Below are 18961 nucleotides of genomic sequence, written 5' to 3' on the forward strand. Positions count from 1 at the left end.
CCTCACCAACCAGACTACACCCTCACCAACCAGACTACACCCTCACCAACCAGGCCACACCCTCACCAACCAGACTACACCCTCACCAACCAGACTACACCCTCACCAACCAGGCCACACCCTCACCAACCAGGCCACACCCTCACCAACCAGACTACACCCTCACCAACCAGACTACACCCTCACCAACCAGGCCACACCCTCACCAACCAGGCCACACCCTCACCAACCAGGCCACACCCTCACCAACCAGGCCACACCCTCACCAACCAGGCCACACCCTCACCAACCAGGCCACACTCTCACCAACCAGGCCACACTCTCACCAACCAGGCCACACTCTCACCAACCAGGCCACACCCTCACCAACCAGGCCACACTCTCACCAACCAGGCCACACCCTCACCAACCAGGCCACATCCTCACCAACCAGGCCACACTCTCACCAACCATGGCCACAATCTCACCAACCAGACTACACCCTCACCAACCAGGCCACACTCACCAACCAGACTACACCCTCACCAACCAGGCCACACCCTCACCAACCAGGCCACACTGTCACCAACCAGGCCACACTCTCACCAACCAGGCCACACTCTCACCAACCAGGCCACACCCTCACCAACCAGGCCACACTCTCACCAACCAGGCCACACTCTCACCAACCAGGCCACACTCTCACCAACCAGGCCACACCCTCACCAACCAGGCCACACCCTCACCAACCAGGCCACACTCTCACCAACCAGGCCACACCCTCACCAACCAGGCCACACCCTCACCAACCAGGCCACACCCTCACCAACCAGGCCACACCCTCACCAACCAGACTACACCCTCACCAACCAGGCCACACCCTCACCAACCAGGCCACACCCTCACCAACCAGGCCACACTCTCACCAACCAGGCCACACCCTCACCAACCAGACTACACCCTCACCAACCAGGCCACACTCTCACCAACCAGGCCACACTCTCACCAACCAGGCCACACTCTCACCAACCAGGCCACACTCTCACCAACCAGGCCACACTCACCAACCAGACTACACCCTCACCAACCAGGCCACACTCTCACCAACCAGGCCACACTCTCACCAACCAGGCCACACTCTCACCAACCAGGCCACACTCTCACCAACCAGACTACACCCTCACCAACCAGGCCACACTCTCACCAACCAGGCCACACTCTCACCAACCAGGCCACACTCTCACCAACCAGGCCACACCCTCACCAACCAGACTACACCCTCACCAACCAGGCCACACCCTCACCAACCAGGCCACACTCTCACCAACCAGACTACACCCTCACTAACCAGGCCACACTCACCAACCAGACTACACCCTCACCAACCAGGCCACACTCTCACCAACCAGGCCACACTCTCACCAACCAGGCCACACTCTCACCAACCAGGCCACACCCTCACCAACCAGACTACACCCTCACCAACCAGGCCACACCCTCACCAACCAGGCCACACTCTCACCAACCAGGCCACACCATCACCAACCAGGCCACACTCTCACCAACCAGACCACACTCTCACCAACCAGACTACACCCTCACCAACCAGGCCACACTCTCACCAACCAGGCCACACTCTCACCAACCAGGCCACACTCTCACCAACCAGGCCACACTCTCACCAACCAGGCCACACCCTCACCAACCAGACTACACCCTCACCAACCAGACTACACCCTCACCAACCAGGCCACACCCTCACCAACCAGGCCACACTCTCACCAACCAGGCCACACTCTCACCAACCAGGCCACACCCTCACCAACCAGGCCACACCCTCACCAACCAGGCCACACTCTCACCAACCAGGCCACACCCTCACCAACCAGGCCACACCCTCACCAACCAGGCCACACCCTCACCAACCAGGCCACACTCTCACCAACCAGGCCACACTCTCACCAACCAGGCCACACCCTCACCAACCAGGCCACACCCTCACCAACCAGGCCACACCCTCACCAACCAGGCCACACCCTCACCAACCAGGCCACACCCTCACCAACCAGACTACACCCTCACCAACCAGGCCACACCCTCACCAACCAGGCCACACCCTCACCAACCAGGCCACACTCTCACCAACCAGACTACACCCTCACCAACCAGACTACACCCTCACCAACCAGGCCACACCCTCACCAACCAGACTACACCCTCACCAACCAGACTACACCCTCACCAACCAGGCCACACCCTCACCAACCAGGCCACACCCTCACCAACCAGGCCACACTCTCACCAACCAGGCCACACTCTCACCAACCAGGCCACACCCTCACCAACCAGACTACACCCTTACCAACTACACTCCACCGTCAACAACCACGCTACACCCTCACCAACCAGGCCACACTCTCACCAACCAGGCCACACCCTCACTACCAGGCCACACTCTCACCAACCAGGCCACACCCTCACCAACCAGGCCACACTCACCAACCAGGCCACACTCACCAACCAGGCCACACTCACCAACCAGGCCACACTCTCACCAACCAGGCCACACCCTCACCAACCAGACTACACCCTTACCAACTACACTCCACCGTCAACAACCACGCTACACCCTCACCAACCAGGCCACACTCTCACCAACCAGGCCACACCCTCACTACCAGGCCACACATTCACCACATGAAAACACTTTAAGGCTCAGCAATTAGTCATTTTTGGATCATAATCTAATTATTTACAGATTACAATGTTAAAAAGGTGAAAATAGATTTTCCCGTTAATTGGTGTTACTACGGCAATACGATCGTGGTGTCAGCCGACAGAACCTGATTGAGTCTCAGGTCAGTGGTGTGGAGCTTGTGCGGCCTCGCTGATACCAACAAAGACCAAACCACTTCCTGCTGTTAAATCTTTGTAAAGTTTGCATGAAGACGGCAGCGTGACCTACTAGTTTCAGCACATTTATTATCACACATGCACCGGAGCTGAAGCAGTGTGTTGCTGTGCAGGCTGCACAGGAAAATGATGCTGCGGCTGAAACACCGTCAGCAGGTATTCTTCATGAAGACTGAAACACCTTCATCTTCACCTCGAACTCACTGAATTATGTCTAGGATGTAATAATTCTAGTGTTTTTAAATGGCTGTATCTTTCTGTGAAGCGCTTTGGTCTTTCTTGGTGTTGTTGTAAAGTACTATACAAATAAACTGATTGATTCACTCCAGAGGAGGGGTTTAAGCGTCTCTCCAGAGGGGTGTTAGTCACTCCAGTGGGGTCTCTCCAGAGGGGTGTTAGTCACTCCAGTGGGGTCTCTCCAGAGGGGTTTTAGTCACTCCAGTGGGGTCTCTCCAGAGGGGTGTTAGTCACTCCAGTGGGGTCTCTCCAGAGGGGTTTTAGTCACTCCAGTGGGGTCTCTCCAGAGGGGTGTTAGTCACTCCAGTGGGGTCTCTCCAGAGGGGTTTTAGTCACTCCAGTGGGGTCTCTCCAGAGGGGTGTTAGTCACTCCAGTGGGGTCTCTCCAGAGGGGTGTTAGTCACTCCAGTGGGGTCTCTCCAGAGGGGTTTTAGTCACTCCAGTGGGGTCTCTCCAGAGGGGTTTTAGTCACTCCAGTGGGGTCTCTCCAGAGGGGTGTTAGTCACTCCAGTGGGGTCTCTCCAGAGGGGTTTTAGTCACTCCAGTGGGGTCTCTCCAGAGGGGTGTTAGTCACTCCAGTGGGGTCTCTCCAGAGGGGTGTTAGTCACTCCAGTGGGGTCTCTCCAGAGGGGTTTTAGTCACTCCAGTGGGGTCTCTCCAGAGGGGTGTTAGTCACTCCAGTGGGGTCTCTCCAGAGGGGTGTTAGTCACTCCAGTGGGGTCTCTCCAGAGGGGTTTTAGTCACTCCAGTGGGGTCTCTCCAGAGGGGTTTTAGTCACTCCAGTGGGGTCTCTCCAGAGGGGTTTTATAGTCACTCCAGTGGGGTCTCTCCAGAGGGGTGTTAGTCACTCCAGTGGGGTCTCTCCAGAGGGGTGTTAGTCACTCCAGTGGGGTCTCTCCAGAGGGGTTTTAGTCACTCCAGTGGGGTCTCTCCAGAGGGGTTTTAGTCACTCCAGTGGGGTCTCTCCAGAGGGGTTTTATAGTCACTCCAGTGGGGTCTCTCCAGAGGGGTTTTATAGTCACTCTAAAGGGGTATTAGAGTCACTTCATGGGGGTTTGAGTCACTCCAGAGGGAGTCCCTGCAGAGGGGTTTGAGTCACTCCACAGGTGCAGTTGGAGTGCTCAAATCCATGCAGTCACCAGAGTTGGGCTGAGTGCGGCTGGAGCAGACGGCACAGGGTTGAAGATGGTTGTGTTGTCACACGGACCAACGCAGAGGCAGAGAGTCTGTTCTGGCCTTAACCAGGTTTCTTTTTGCTTCAGCATCGACGCATACAGGTCGACGAGACTGAAGGAGACCGAAAGGCCCAACATCAAGCAGGTCATCGTGAGGAAAGAGGACGTTTCCCAAAGAGCCGGGGGGGCCTCAGGAGCTGGCGGGCCACAAGGAGTTGGACTCTTCAATGTCAAACAGAAGATGAAGGTGAGAATCATCTACATCAGAGGAAGTTGGTGTACCTGTCTACTGCTCACACCCCCAGTCTCTACTCCTCCATCTTGCTGATCCCGTCTCTGTCCTGTGTGCAGGTCCTGAGCAGTGAGATGAACCTGCAGCAGACGGTGATCCACCAGGCCAGTCAGGCCCTGAACTGCTGCACTGATGAGGAACATGGTAAAGGTTCTGAGGTGGAGGCTGAGGCTGAGCGGTTGCTTCTCGTGGCCAGTGAGTTCATCATCATCATGTCCCTCTGTAGCGCCTCCTGCTGGTCTCCTCAGATCTCACCTTCTTTCTCATGATGTCTGCAGCCGAGAGGAGAGAAGCTCTGAAGTCTGAACTGGACTGCCTCCGTGGGAGGTCCGCCGTCCCTCCTAATCCCACGCTGGCTTCCAGAGGCTCCATCAGCCTGCAGGAGCTCCGCCTCCCTCTCAAAGCCGATTTTGTCTGCTCCACCGCCAACAGACCCGGTAGAACCTCCACCGACCTCATGTTCCCTTGCTTCTCTTCATGTTCCTTTTCTTTCATGTTCCCTGTCTTCACCTCATGCTCCTTCTCTTCCATGTTCCCTTACTTATGTTCTTTCTCTTTGATGTTCCCTTACTTCTCATTATTAGATACAATTTTATCTACACTCTCTAGATTCTGCATGTTCCTAACTGTGGCTCGATGAGGAAACAACAGATCTGAGATAGTTAAGAATTAACACAATTATTTATTAAACAAAGACATTCTCACCACATGGTCAGTTTCTACAGGGACAGCCGTGCTCATCCCAGCTTAAGAGATTCAGATTCAGAGAGTGATTCTGAAGAAACACCCTAATTTATCAACTCTGGGTCCATTCTTCCTGGGAAGTCCTTGAGGCTGGCTCCAGTTTGCAAAGTGGCATTAATGAAATAGAAGAATTCAAGTTTATATAATCTAACATCATGTTCCTTGCTTCTCATGTTCCTTCACCTCTCCTCATGTTACTTCTCTCCTAATGTTCCCTGATGCTTTCAGATTCCACAAGACACTCGTTCTTCATCCTGCTCCGGTCCGGAGCTGAGCGGATCGTAGCCACTCCATTAGCCAGCACTCACCGTGGCCTGAGTGGAGACACACTGACTTTCTCTACCCAGTTCACACTGTGAGTCCTCTCTGACCTCGACCCCTCCCCCCTCTGACTCCTCCCTCCCTCCACCCTTCGACTTCCCCCTCCGACTCCTCCCCCTCCACCCTCTGACTCTTCCCCATCTACCCTCTGACTCCTCCCAGTCCACATCCACCCCCCCAATAGGGATTCCTCTTCAGAACAAAGTGAAGCTTTAAAATTAATCGCTCAGATTCATGTTTACTGTCCACTGACAATAAAATCTCTTCTCTTTAGGCCAGACGCCTCAAGTGACTTTGAAATCCACATGCAAGTTTACTGTTTGGTATGTTGGATTAACACCATCTGGCACTCCTTAAAAGATCAATCAATCAATATACTAGTTCTTTAACTTCCACTGTCTGCAACTGTAGAGTTTAAATCAGTCGCTTGCTCCATGTTAGCATAGCTGCTCACTCCAAGTTAGCATAACCGCTTGCTGTCTGTGTAGGTGCAGAAACGTGAGCCGTGCACTGACAAGAAGAAGAGAACCAACAAGTCAAAGGTAAGTGGCCTTTTTTTGCGTGCGTGCGTGCGTGCGTGCGTGTGTGTGTGTGTGTGTGAGAAATATTCCCATTTCTATTTACATGTTGGGAGGTGTGCACTGGTGATGCCTTCCACTCAGGGGCATGGCATCACCTGCTCAAAAAAATAAAGGGAACACATCCTAGATCTGAATAAATGAAATATTCCAATAAAATACTTTGTTCTTTACATAGTTTATTGTGCTGGCAACAAAATCACACAAAAATTATCAATGGAAATCAAATGTATTAACCCATGGAGGTCTGGATTTGGAGTCACACTCAAAATGAAAGTGTAAAACCACACTACAGGCTGATCCAACTTTGATGTAATGTCCTTAAAACAAGTCAAAATGAGGCTCGGTAGTGTGTGTGGCCTCCACGTGCCTGTATGACCTCCCTACAATGCCTGGGTATGCTCCTGATGAGGTGGACCATGGTCTCCTGAGGGATCTCCTCCAGACCTGGACTAAAGCATCTGCCAACTCCTGGACAGTCTGTGGAGCAACGTGGGGATGGAGTGAGTCCTGATGTCCCAGATGTGCTCAGTTGGATTCAGGTCTGGGGAATGGGGGCGGACCAGTCCATAGCATCAATGCCTTCATCTTGCAGGAACTGCTGACACACTCCAGCCACATGAGGTCTAGCATTGTCTTGCATTAGGAGGAACCCAGTGGCGAATTTGCCAATCTTGGTGTTCTTTGGCAAATGCCAAACGTCCTGCACGGTGTTGGGCTGTAAGCACAACCCCCACCTGTGGGCGTCGGGCCCTCATACCACCCTCATGGAGTCTGTTTTCTGACCATTTGAGCAGACACATGCACATTTGTGGCCTGCTGGAGGTCATTTTACAGCTCTGGCAGCTCCTCCTGGTCCTCTTGCACAAAGGTGGAGGTAACGGTCCTGCTGCTGGGTTGTTGCCCTCCTGCGGCCTCCTCCACGTCTCCTGATGTACTGGTCTGTCTCCTGGTAGCGCCTCCATGCTCTGGACACTACACTGACAGGCACAGCAAACCTTCTTGCCACAGCTCGCATTGAGATGCCATCCTGGATGAGCTGCACTACCTGAGCCACTTGTATGGTTGTCGACTCCGTCTCATGCTGTCACTAGAGTGAAGCACCGCTAGCATCCAAAAGTGACCAAAACATCAGCCAGAAAGCAGAGGAACTGAGAAGTGGCCTGTGGAACCACCTGCAGAACCTCCTTTATTGAGGATGTCTTGCGAATTGCCTATAATTTCCACCCGTTGTCTTTTCCATTTGCACAACAGCAGGTGAAACTGATTGTCAATCAGTGTTGCTTCCTAAGTGGACAGTTTGATTGACTTGGAGTTGCATTGTGTTGTTTAAGTGTTCCCTTTATTTTTTGGAGCAGTGTATATCCGTATTATTTAGAAGAACACTGAGCACATGAACTGGTATATTTTGCTCACATCTGGATGAAATCATCCCATTCAATTTTTGCCTTTTGTTCTCCTTCAGGCTGTCACGCCAAAGAGATTCCTGCCAATTACTGTAAGTTTACTGTTCCAGATGCTGATTTGAGTTATGATATGAGTCTGTTAATCTTTTAATCTGTCTTGAATCTGTCTCCTACAGAGAACAGCACACACTCCAGGTATGTGAAGCTCTCAGATGAATCTCGGCTCACATTTTGACAGTCTTTTTCTTTATTTTCTGACTCTTTACTTGTTTTACATTGTACATTTCTTTCTTTCTAGAATCCTGCTTTGCTCACTCTTGATAATAATTAATATATTTTACTTGTCGGCTCCTTTCGAAACACCCAAGGTCACTTTCAGGAGAGCTAGACTAAATGATTAATCTAACCATTGTTTTTTTTATGGTGGTGGTGGTAAAGGGAGGAGTTCAGAGAGGTTATAGAGGAGGTCAAAGGTTATAGAGGAGTGTGGAGGTGACCAGTGGTCTAGTGAGGATGTGTAGGGATTTCTTACCTCATAAGGATCACTAGGAACCATTTATGTTGTGTTATGCTATCGATCATGACTAATAATTATCAAAGATAGTTATTAATTATGTTATTGAAATGTAATCTGATGTGTATCAGAACCTCGGAGTTCCACCTGTCTTAACAGGAAATGATAGTCAATTCAGTTCTATCAGTCTCATAAGATATACTAAACAGTTAATCAGGAGTTTGAATTAATAGTTAAATTAATTACAATTACCAGAATTAACAGTAAAGCTTGAAGGATTTTGGAGTTCTTGACACAGAAGAGTCGACATTTCATTCTCCTTTGTGCTCATTAATAACACAGCAAGTATGATTCCAAAACTTCTATTTATTTATAATGAAAACAAATAAAACACAAATTCTAACTACACAGAGAGAGAGAAAGAGAGAGAGAGGCATGCAGACCATGTGTCTGTGGCAGAGCTCGAGGAAGCATCAGGAAAATTGTCGGGGAGAAAAGGAAACCCATTACTGTTAAGAAGCTAAATTGGATCACATGTTACAATATAGCATTTAGTCCGCCAGAATGCATTAGAATGAACCTTTTAAGGTCTATTTTTTCAAAATCTTCCTTGGAGGGAAGCCTCCCAGACCCCCGCAGTGCTGGTCGCTGCTCAAATATGTTTTGGACACCCAGATATTGTGGGTGGAGACCCAGAACACCCATCTCTGCCTGAAACCATGCTCAAGAGTGTCTGTAGCTCCTGGAGGTGTTCATCCTGTAACCGTCTTTCCTGTGGTTCTGCAGTTGTGGCCAGTCCAGGAGGTCCTCACGCTGTGCGCACCAGTAACTTCATCCTTGTGGGATCACACAAACTCAATCTGTCGGCCATCGGGAAAAACAAGTTTCCTCTGGAGAAGGTAGAAACTGAGAGTCTATCTGTTTCTCACCTCACCCAGTTTAAAGTCTGTCTCTGTCTGAAACCTCTGGAAGAAGAACCTGGAGGTGAAACCTCTTGAGATAAAAACTCTGGAGGTGAAACCTCTGGAGATAAAAACTCTGGAGGTGAAACCTCTGGAGAAGCGATGGAGGTAAAAGCTGCTCTGTCCTCTTCAGGTTCCCTTCCTGTGTCCTCTGGAGGGACACGTGTTCCTCAGACTGCAGTGTGAAGTCAACTCCCGGGTGGAGGAGAGGGGCTTCCTGGTGAGTACAGTAGGAAGACTTCAACTAGCTTAACTTAGACACGTTTACACTCCAAAAGACAATATTCTGGACAAGAGAGGATTTAAACCACCTGTATACTTGACGGCAGCAGCCAGAAAGTGACGAGCCTGGTGTTAAATTACACATCTCCCGTTTGTGCCTCCAGACCATGTTTGAGGATGTGAGTGGATTCGGAGCCTGGCACAGGAGGTGGTGTGTGCTGTCAGGATATTCCATCTGTTACTGGACGTACCCCGACGACGAGAGGCGGAAGGTAAGTCAACGGACTGCTCTGATTCCTCCATCACCTCCACCACAGTTAATCTCATCCCTCCGTCATCACCTCCACCACAGTGGATCTGATTCCTCCACCACAGTTGATCTCATCCCTCCTCAATTACCTCCACCAGGGTGGATCTTATTCCACCATGGCCTCCACCACAGTGGATCTGATTTCTCCATCACCTCCACCACAATGGATCTGATTCCTCAATCACCTCCACCCGGGTGGATCTTATTCCACCATGACCTCCACCACAGTGGATCTGATTCCTCCACCACAATGGATCTGATTCCTCAATTACCTCCACCAGGGTGGATCTTATTCCACCATGACCTCCACCACAGTGGATCTGATTCCTCCACCATAGTGGATGTGATCCCTCCGCCTCCACCGCAGTGGATCTGATTCTTCTTATTCCTCCATCACTCCCACGAGGCCAGTGACGATAACACATTTTTCTGGATGATATATTGTCCAAATTATTACCGATAGACAATATGATTAACATTTTTTGAGACACAAATTAACCACAAATGTGATGAGACTATAATATATAAAAATGCAGCTATATCCTTTCAGATGCAATGAACTTTTATTTCGATTTTTTTACCATTGTAATTGGAATGTCCAGAACTTAATTTAAATAAATAAAACAATAAAAACAAACTCCAATTGAAAAATAGCCACAACCAAAAACTGTATGATACAACTTGTCTGTTAAGAAAAAGCCCACTCAAATACACCCCCCAAAACAATGAATAATAATACTATTAGTAATGATAAAAAACAAACTCCCAGCTGGGAAAACGGGGTCTGGTTCTGCTTTCGGTGATCATTTTTTTGTATTGCCACCACTTTCATACAAATTGGCATTGTATGGGCTCACCTTGCTCATTTGGTTGAAGCCCAAATATTCCCACACCGAGTCCCTGGCAACAGTGGCATTTGGCTATGTAATCATCTGTTTTCTTCTAAATTCTACTGAGGTGCTACGCTAGCAGCTAGAGATGGGTCAGATCCGATCCAGTATCGATATCGGGTTCCGATACCGACACAATTCACGGATTGGAAATTTCCGATCCAACCTGTGGAGATTTACGATCCATCAAGCTTTGTCTGCTTTTCTGTTGCTGAAATGACTCCGCAAGTGTTTCTCTGCAGGATCCTCTGCTCGCTGGATGCAAACCGTGGAATGGATTTCCTGAACAGAGGCGGGTCTCAATGATACTCGGGAGTCATGAGTCAGGAAATTCATTCCACAGTTTGCAGCCAGCTGGCAGGCTACTGTCGTTGTACTGCGGATTTCCAACTTTTCATGACATGTTCGCTGTTTGGACGTATTTTACGCTCAAAACACGGCAAAGCATCGACATGGATGTTTGCTCAGCCGTTGTACGGCGATGTGCTCTGCCACCAGACGTCAGTGTTGTAAAACTCCAGCTCACCGAGGAGAACACTTTTGACATCAAAACAATGAACAGCAGCTCCTCTGCTGTAGGGGATCCATGCCTCCGTGAAGCTGCGTCCTCCTCCACACCGAACTCTCTGAAAATAGTCCCAATCATTTGTGCTGCGTTCGAGCTGGAAACACTGCAGTTTCTGTTGCTAAAGAATTTCCCCAGGGATTAATGAAGTGATTCTGAGGTTTTAAAGCTATAACTAGTTTATTATGAGATGATGATGTACCTCAGACCCCGACATTGTCCAAATGGAACAAAAATACTTTGTGCTGCTTCCTTTGCTTCCTTTTCTGACCTTTTTGACCTTATTCCGGAAGTTTGCGTGGGCGCCGCCATGCGCGTAATCACACTTCCGGTTTAGCCCCGCGCTACTTGATTCGCGATACCAGTCTCTTGAATTGTTTCCAATTTTAAGGTACTTTTAAGCTAGTTTAAAGCTATCAGAGATGGCCGGCGTTAATTGCGCAGTGCGTGGTTGTCACAATAGCTGGATAAAAAGGAAGCTAACTCTGTCGCAGCTTTGTTTTGAGCACCAGAAGAAGAGGTCTGAGTGTTGTGGTCCTGTGTTTACCTTGCACTGCCCCCCTACCAAGGACGAGGATCGGCGAGCTTGGCTGAAGGCGCTGAATTTAGAGAATCTACCGAAGTTTCCTTTCGTCTAATTTCCTCTAATTAGCAGAGTCAGAAAAACAGAGTTTTACAAATGGAAATAAAATATAACAGACTATTGGTGCAACAGAAAGTATAATAAGAGATAAAGTAGCTGTACTTTAGTTTTTACATTCATGCTTTACTGTTCTCAGTTTTAGAATAGACTAGACTACATTATCATCATCACATGTCTGGGCCTAAGGTGATGGTAGTGAGCATTAATTAAAATCTTTTAAAACAACACAACTATCAAATTATTTAACAGCTGTCTGTGTCTTTCTCGTGGCTACTAGAGGAGTGTGAATATTACGTACATTTGTTTGATTTGTCATCTATAGCTATTCATTTGCATGGTATATAGCCAACATATGTTTATTTTGTTACAGTATTTAGATAGTTGCTTATTACTACTGCTACTCGATTGGCCTTTTTGCATTAATCTGCTATTTCATATTGATTTTGTTGTGTCTGCTAATAGCAAATAGCTTGATGGTTATTTCTGTTCCTGCAGCAGCTCAATATTTCCTGACATGGACATGCTGCATATCTTTACAAAGCATGTTTTGGGTAGTTTTTAGTCGCTGGGTTTGTTTAGCAGATGCCTTAATTTCCTAAGCAAGACGCGGCTTAATAATCGCTGGACCGGCTGGAAGCTAACTAGTTAGCAACGTTAGCCTGTCGTCTTGTAAACACTACCAACTCCGCGCTGCAGCACTATAATGACAGCATGTAGCACTGGACACACTCTGATTTAGACTGTAGTCTGTAATAACTGTACCGTACTGTAGAGAGGAGTTTATTACAGCCTCTTATAAAATCAACAACAATGATAAGAATAATATTGAAGCAAAGAGAGCTCCAGTATTGGCAGATATTCAAATTTGAGTATCGGGATCCCGATCGCAAGTGAAACACTGTGGATTGTTGCATCCCTACGAACAGCCCTACCTCCCTCCACAAACACAAAGATTCTAGGTTACTGACAGGAGGGTACACTCTGGTCATCCCACTGTGCTGTAGAGAGGCGCATCACCCAACACTGACTGATCAGAACTCTTATTCCTCTGCCAGAGTCCCATCGGTCGCATCAACCTGGCCAGCTGCACCAGCAGGGCGGTGGAACCAGCCAGCAGAGAGTTCTGTGCCCGACCCAACACTCTGGAGCTGATCACCGCTCGACCTCAGAGGGAGGACGACAAGGAGACGCTGGTCAGCCAGTGTACCGCCACCATGTGTGTGACCAAGTGAGTCTTCATCAGCCAGGACGATCCCACTGCAGCCACAGAAACAATGTTGTCATTATGTCACACTCAATCAGTGGATCACACAGAATGTTGTAAGGATCACAGATTCTTTGGTCCTATGCTTAGTTTTTTCAAATAAAGTCCAAACAACTTAAGCAGAGACAAATGCGAAGTGCAGCGCCGGGCCTTGGACATGTCTCACGCAGGAGGACGACCAGAGTGGCCAGTTTCCGTCTTTAACATTTTCCTTCGGGCTCCACACCGACCAGAGGATGTGCTTCAGCACAATTGGTCAATTTTGTCATGGCGTATGTTGCCAACAGAAGCTAGTCGTCCTTTGGCAACATGCGTCATGAAAGCTGTGTGGATGTATTGTTTTCCGGGATAGCCAAGTCCTAATCTGTTGTGCCGCCATCATTTGTGAGGCTGATGGTGGAACAACCTGATCCTGGAATGAACAGTCAGAATTTCCAGTGTCCAAGCATAAACCAGGATTATAGTGTTGCGAAATTAATATCCTGCAAGAAGTCTTATTGGCTGTGTGCTCAAACAGACCAATCGGAGATTTTCCCTTCATGACCCACCCCCAGTAGATTACATCATCTTTTTTCCACAGATGATTTTCTTTGCTGAACACACCACATGCTGGGGTTTTAGAATTCCCTCATTCTTGGACCCGTTTTTTCAAAAATAGTTTTCTCGCTACTAAACACCGCCTTGTATGGATGATCGGCCAAAACTGGCTCATTTACATGAACTGGCGTTCTCGTGTGGATGGACCCTCAAGCCCCCTGCAGACTCCCTTTTTGAAGCCGTAAGAACAAGAAGAATGTTCGACTGACGTCAGCCAGCTGCCGAAAAAAGGCTTTTTCTGTCGGACTGTGCAGGCCACGCCCCCTCTCTGCAGGCCACGCCCCCTCACAGCGACACATCTGTGAAGTGGCATTTTAACTTTTCAACTGCACAGCTTGTTTCTCGCCTTCAGTGCTTTCAGAAATACATTTCTCTGAACTGTTTCAGTAATAAGAGCATTTTTGTCCGAGTCGCTTTTCGTGATGCATTGAGGTGCATCACATAAGCCTGCACTCTAACATTTTAATGAGCTGTGGCGCTCAGACAGAAGTGATGTTACAAGCTAAATATGATTATAATATGATTGACAGTTATTATTTTATTCATTATTTTATTTGATAGGGACAGTGCATATTAATGAACACCTGAAAAACAGTGTAAATATGCCAGATTATAGCAAAAAAATGCTAATTTCCATCTGTTGTCCCAAGGCAGGTGAGATACAGGAAACATAAAATATAAAATACATTTACAATAAAAAATAAATTTTACAAACATTACATACTGTATATTAAATAGCAGACAGTTAAAAGTGTTCACAGACTTGGCTTTCTTTCAGCCACAGTTTAATGTGCAGTTTAAATGTTGACAGTGTGGTACATTCTCTTATTGTGAAGGGAAGACTGTTCCAATAGTGACTCCCTTTGACAGACGGCACATTAAGTCCAAAAGCAGTACGTCTGTGTGGCACCTCACAGTCCCCACGAGCAGTGGCCCTGGTGCCCATTACCCTCACCGCCTCAGGGTTTAATAAAATCCTTTAGTGCAGGAGGAGCAAGTCCGTGTAAAACTTTAAATATAAAACAGGATTTTTTTTTTAAATGAACAAAGTTATTGAAAGTAAAAAGATTATGGTTCTCTAAAAGCCTACAGTGGTGAAATGAGTTTGGTTTTTGGTCATAGATTTTTACAGGTTTTTAAAAAAGAGATTGGCTAGGTTTTATTGTGGTGCCAGCAGCAAGTGACCAGGAGGTGATACAATACTCAATGTGGAATATAATCATAGTGTGTAAAAACATCTTTGCAGTATTTAGAGTCATAAAAGGCCTAATGTGTCTAAAATTCTGTACATTAAAATTGACTGTGTGTGTGAGCCGTTTGATGTGCTTTTTAAAAGTTCAATTTGGATCCAGAGTCAAGCCTTGGTATTTAAATTCGCTCACTATGTCAAGCTGGACGCCATCCAGGTAAACATTAGACTGCCGGAGATGGCAAGGTCTTTTACTGAACATCATGCATGTAAGTGTGAGGCCTTATTGACCCAGTTGTGAATACGGGTCATTGCCCAAGTTAAAATTTGAGAGGCCTCCTGTGGTGTTTTTGCTTTGGTGAAAACAACAGCATCATCGGCATACATTTGAATATTTAAGTCAGGGCAAACATCAGCTAAATCATTTATGTAAATAGAAAATATAATAGGTCCCAGAATGCTGCCTTGGAGGACACCTGCTGGACACTTGCGATATTGTGTGTATCCAGAGATGGATACACATTGTTGTCTGTCCGATAAGTATGATTTGAACCAGAGCAGTGTTTCATGTGGACAGTTTTGAAAGGAGGACATGGTGATTTACTGTATCAGAGGCCTTCTTGAGGTCAACGAAAACAGCCCCTACGCAAGAATTTCTATCAAGAAGACCTTTGATCTTCTTCACAAACAAGCAATTTGCAAACTCTGTTTCATTCAGTTGTTTTGCTACCCACTTTTCAGAGATTTTACAGATGGAGTGGAGTATGCTGATTGGTCTATAATTAGACAACTCTGTTTTGTCTCCATATTTAAAAATAGGGCTGATCACTGCCAACTTCCATGCTGTGGGCACAACACTTTCTTTAGAGATACATTTATCAGATGAGGACTCTTTGTGTTGTTTTAAAAAAATGTGTTAATTCCAAGGGTGTCTTTGGATTTTGAGCATTTTAGGGAGTTGATGACAGTTCGTCCAGAAGGAGTTCGCCGAAGGAAATTACGCCATTTTGTTTCTCCACACTGCCGAACTTTCTTCTTGTTCTTATGGAGTATTAAGTGGCCTTAAAATTGAAGTTCAGTGTTTTTCCCCAAAATCAGCCTCAGTCCTGAATGGGATGTTGTTGGACACCTGACTCCTCCAGAATAAAATGAGCTTTAAAGCAGCAGGAGGTCTACCTTTCCTACTTCTTTCTGTTTCTGTTTCCTCGTGTGTTTCTGTTTCGTCACGAGTTTTGGTGTCTTCACGTGTTTCGTGTCTTCGCGTGTTTCTGTAATTTCACGTGTTTCGTGTCTTCGCGTGTTTCGTGTCTTCGCGTGTTTCCGTGTCTTCACGCGTTTCCGTGTCTTCGTGTTTCGTGTCTTCACGTGTTTTGGTCTCTTCACGTGTTTCTGTATCTTCACGCGTTTCTGCTTTCACATGTTTGCGCCTTCACATGTTTGTATATCTTCACGTGTTTGTGCCTTCACGTGTTTATGTATCTTTGCGTGTTTGTGTCTTCATGTGTTTGTTTACCTTGATGTATTTGTGCCTTCATGTGTTTGTGTATCTTCACGTGTTTGTACTTTTGCGTGTTGACACTGAAATGTTTGTGTTCCCATTGTCTTCCTGCAGAAACTGGCTCAGCGCTGACACCAAGGATGAGAGGAACCTGTGGATGAAGAAACTGAACCAGATCCTGACAGACCTGCGGATGTGGCAGCCTGACGCCTGTTCCAGGCCCCAATGACTCTGTTCCAGGCCCCAATGACTCTGTTCCAGGCCCCAATGACTCTGCTCCAGGCCCTAATGACTCTGCTCCAGGCCCCAATGACTCTGCTCCAGGCCCCAATGACTCTGCTCCAGGCCTCAGACAGCCTGCTTCAGGCCCCAGTGACTCTGCTCCAGGCCCCAATGACTCTGTTCCAGGCCTCAATGACTCTGTTCCGGGCCCCAATGACTCTGCTCCAGGCCCTAATGACTCTGCTCCAGGCCCCAATGACTCTGCTCCAGGCCCCAATGACTCTGCTCCAGGCCTCAGACAGCCTGCTCCAGGCCCCAATGACTCTGTTCCAGGCCTCAATGACTCTGTTCCGGGCCCCAGTGACTCTGCTCCAGGCCCCAATGACTCTGCTCCATGCCCCAATGACTCTGCTCCAGGCCTCAATGACTCTGCTCCAGGCCCCAGTGACTCTGCTCCAGGCCCCAGTGACTCTGTTCCAGGCCTCAGACGGTCTGTTCCAGGCCCCAATGACTCTGCTCCAGACGCTAATGACTCTGTTCCAGGCCCCAATGACTCTGTTCCAGGCCCAAGTTTCAGGGCTCAGACTGTCTGTTCCAGGCCTTCCAGGTAACATGTCAGAGGATGAAGCCATATGTTTGAAGCATTTAGCTGCAGAGTGATGTTTCAGTTTGATGTCTTTTTACTGCACGAATCTGTTGTATTAATGATTTAACTGCATGTCAATGGTGAATTAAAGCTTTGAAGTTTATATATTTGCTTTGATACTTCAAATGGCTGCATGGGAGCTTTATTTTCACATTACTGCTACTAGTGTCTTCTAATGTAAAACACAGTCGTTATATATGATGAGGACTCACTCTCAGACCGTACTGCAACACACTTTAAACATTTTGAAGATTAAAATATAAAATGTTGAAAAAGCTGTCTGATGTTTTGTTTTCAAAAATACTGGAAATAATTTCATTTAGGTTAAAGGGGTTAATGCCCCTGCAGACTCCCATAAGGACCCATAAGAGCAAGAAGAAAGGTTTGGCTATGACGTCAACCAGCTGCTGAAAAAATGGTTGTTTTGGCAGATTTCATCCTCCGTGAAGAAGCTGTGGAACTCATAGGCCACGCCCCCTCTCAGTAGGCACACATCTGTGAAGCAGTGTTTTAATTTTTCAACCGTACAGCTTATTGCTCGCTTCCATTGTTTCCAGAAATACACTTAGCTGAACTGTTTAAGTAATAAAAGGCAAAAGTTTGTGCCTGAGCCACCGTGATGGTTCGCTTGGTCATTTTGTTCGGCAGGACCCCGGAGTGCTGAACATTCTTCTTGTTCTTATGGACTATGAGTGTCTGCAGTGTCATTGTTCCCTCCTGCCTGGTTTGGGGAGGTGTGTGACAAGGAGGTCACTATAATAGGTATCACACACGGTTTCCTTGTTGGTAGGTGTGTGTGAAGACCTGCTGCAGTGTTCAACTGAGCTGAATCTGAGTGTTGCTTTTGATAGGAGAGAGGTTAACTGACTCCAGGTGTGTGTGTGTGAGAAGCGTACCATGTGGGAAGTTAACTGACTCCAGGTGTGTGTGAGAAGCGTACCATGTGGGAAGTTAACTGACTCCAGGTGTGTGTGTGAGAAGCGTACCATGTGGGAAGTTAACTGACTCCAGGTGTGTGTGAGAAGCGTACCATGTGGGAGGTTAACTGACTCCAGGTGTGTGTGGAGCGTACCATGTGGGAAGTTAACTGACTCCAGGTGTGTGTGTGAGAAGCGTACCATGTGGGAAGTTAACTGACTCCAGGTGTGTGTGTGTGAGAAGCGTACCATGTGGGAGGTTAACTGACTCCAGGTGTGTGTGTGTGTGTGTGTGAGAAGAGTACCATGTGGGAAGTTAACTGACTCCAGGTGTGTGTGTGTGTGTGTGTGAGAAGCGTACCATGTGGGAAGTTAACTGACTCCATGTGTGTGTGTGTGTGTGTGTGTGTGAGAAGAGTACCATGTGGGAAGTTAACTGACTCCAGGTGTGTGTGTGTGTGTGTGAGAAGAGTACCATGTGGGAAGTTAACTGACTCCAGGTGTGTGTGTGTGTGTGTGTGAGAAGCGTACCATGTGGGAAGTTAACTGACTCCATGTGTGTGTGTGTGTGTGTGTGTGTGAGAAGAGTACCATGTGGGAAGTTAACTGACTCCAGGTGTGTGTGTGTGTGTGAGAAGCGTACCATGTGGGAAGTTAACTGACTCCAGGTGTGTGTGTGTGTGAGAAGCGTACCATGTGGGAGGTTAACTGACTCCAGGTGTGTGTGTGTGTGTGTGTGAGAAGCGTACCATGTGGGAAGTTAACTGACTCCAGGTGTGTGTGTGTGTGTGTGTGTGTGAGAAGCGTACCATGTGGGAAGTTAACTGACTCCAGGTGTGTGTGTGTGTGTGTGTGAGAAGCGTACCATGTGGGAAGT

The 18961-nt window shown here is 47.8% G+C and overlaps 1 protein-coding gene across 1 annotated transcript in view; it reads left to right on the plus strand.

Moving 5' to 3' along the window:
• The window catches only part of anln (anillin, actin binding protein), a 37437-nt gene extending 20083 nt beyond the window's left edge, over nt 1–17354 (plus strand). The window contains exons 11-23 of the mRNA XM_080516533.1: nt 4392–4551; nt 4656–4791; nt 4875–5033; nt 5569–5695; nt 5936–5984; nt 6150–6203; nt 7705–7737; nt 7822–7840; nt 8946–9058; nt 9255–9341; nt 9508–9615; nt 12807–12979; nt 16414–17354. Coding sequence (XP_080372659.1) covers nt 4392–4551; nt 4656–4791; nt 4875–5033; nt 5569–5695; nt 5936–5984; nt 6150–6203; nt 7705–7737; nt 7822–7840; nt 8946–9058; nt 9255–9341; nt 9508–9615; nt 12807–12979; nt 16414–16528 — 1333 coding nt within the window. The 3' untranslated portion in view covers nt 16529–17354. The remainder of the gene's footprint in view (nt 1–4391; nt 4552–4655; nt 4792–4874; nt 5034–5568; nt 5696–5935; nt 5985–6149; nt 6204–7704; nt 7738–7821; nt 7841–8945; nt 9059–9254; nt 9342–9507; nt 9616–12806; nt 12980–16413) is intronic.
• Nucleotides 17355–18961: the final 1607 nt, after the last annotated feature.

The sequence above is a fragment of the Blennius ocellaris genome (assembly GCF_963422515.1).
Source record: "Blennius ocellaris genome assembly, chromosome: 20".
Taxonomy (NCBI): Eukaryota; Metazoa; Chordata; class Actinopteri; order Blenniiformes; family Blenniidae; genus Blennius; species Blennius ocellaris.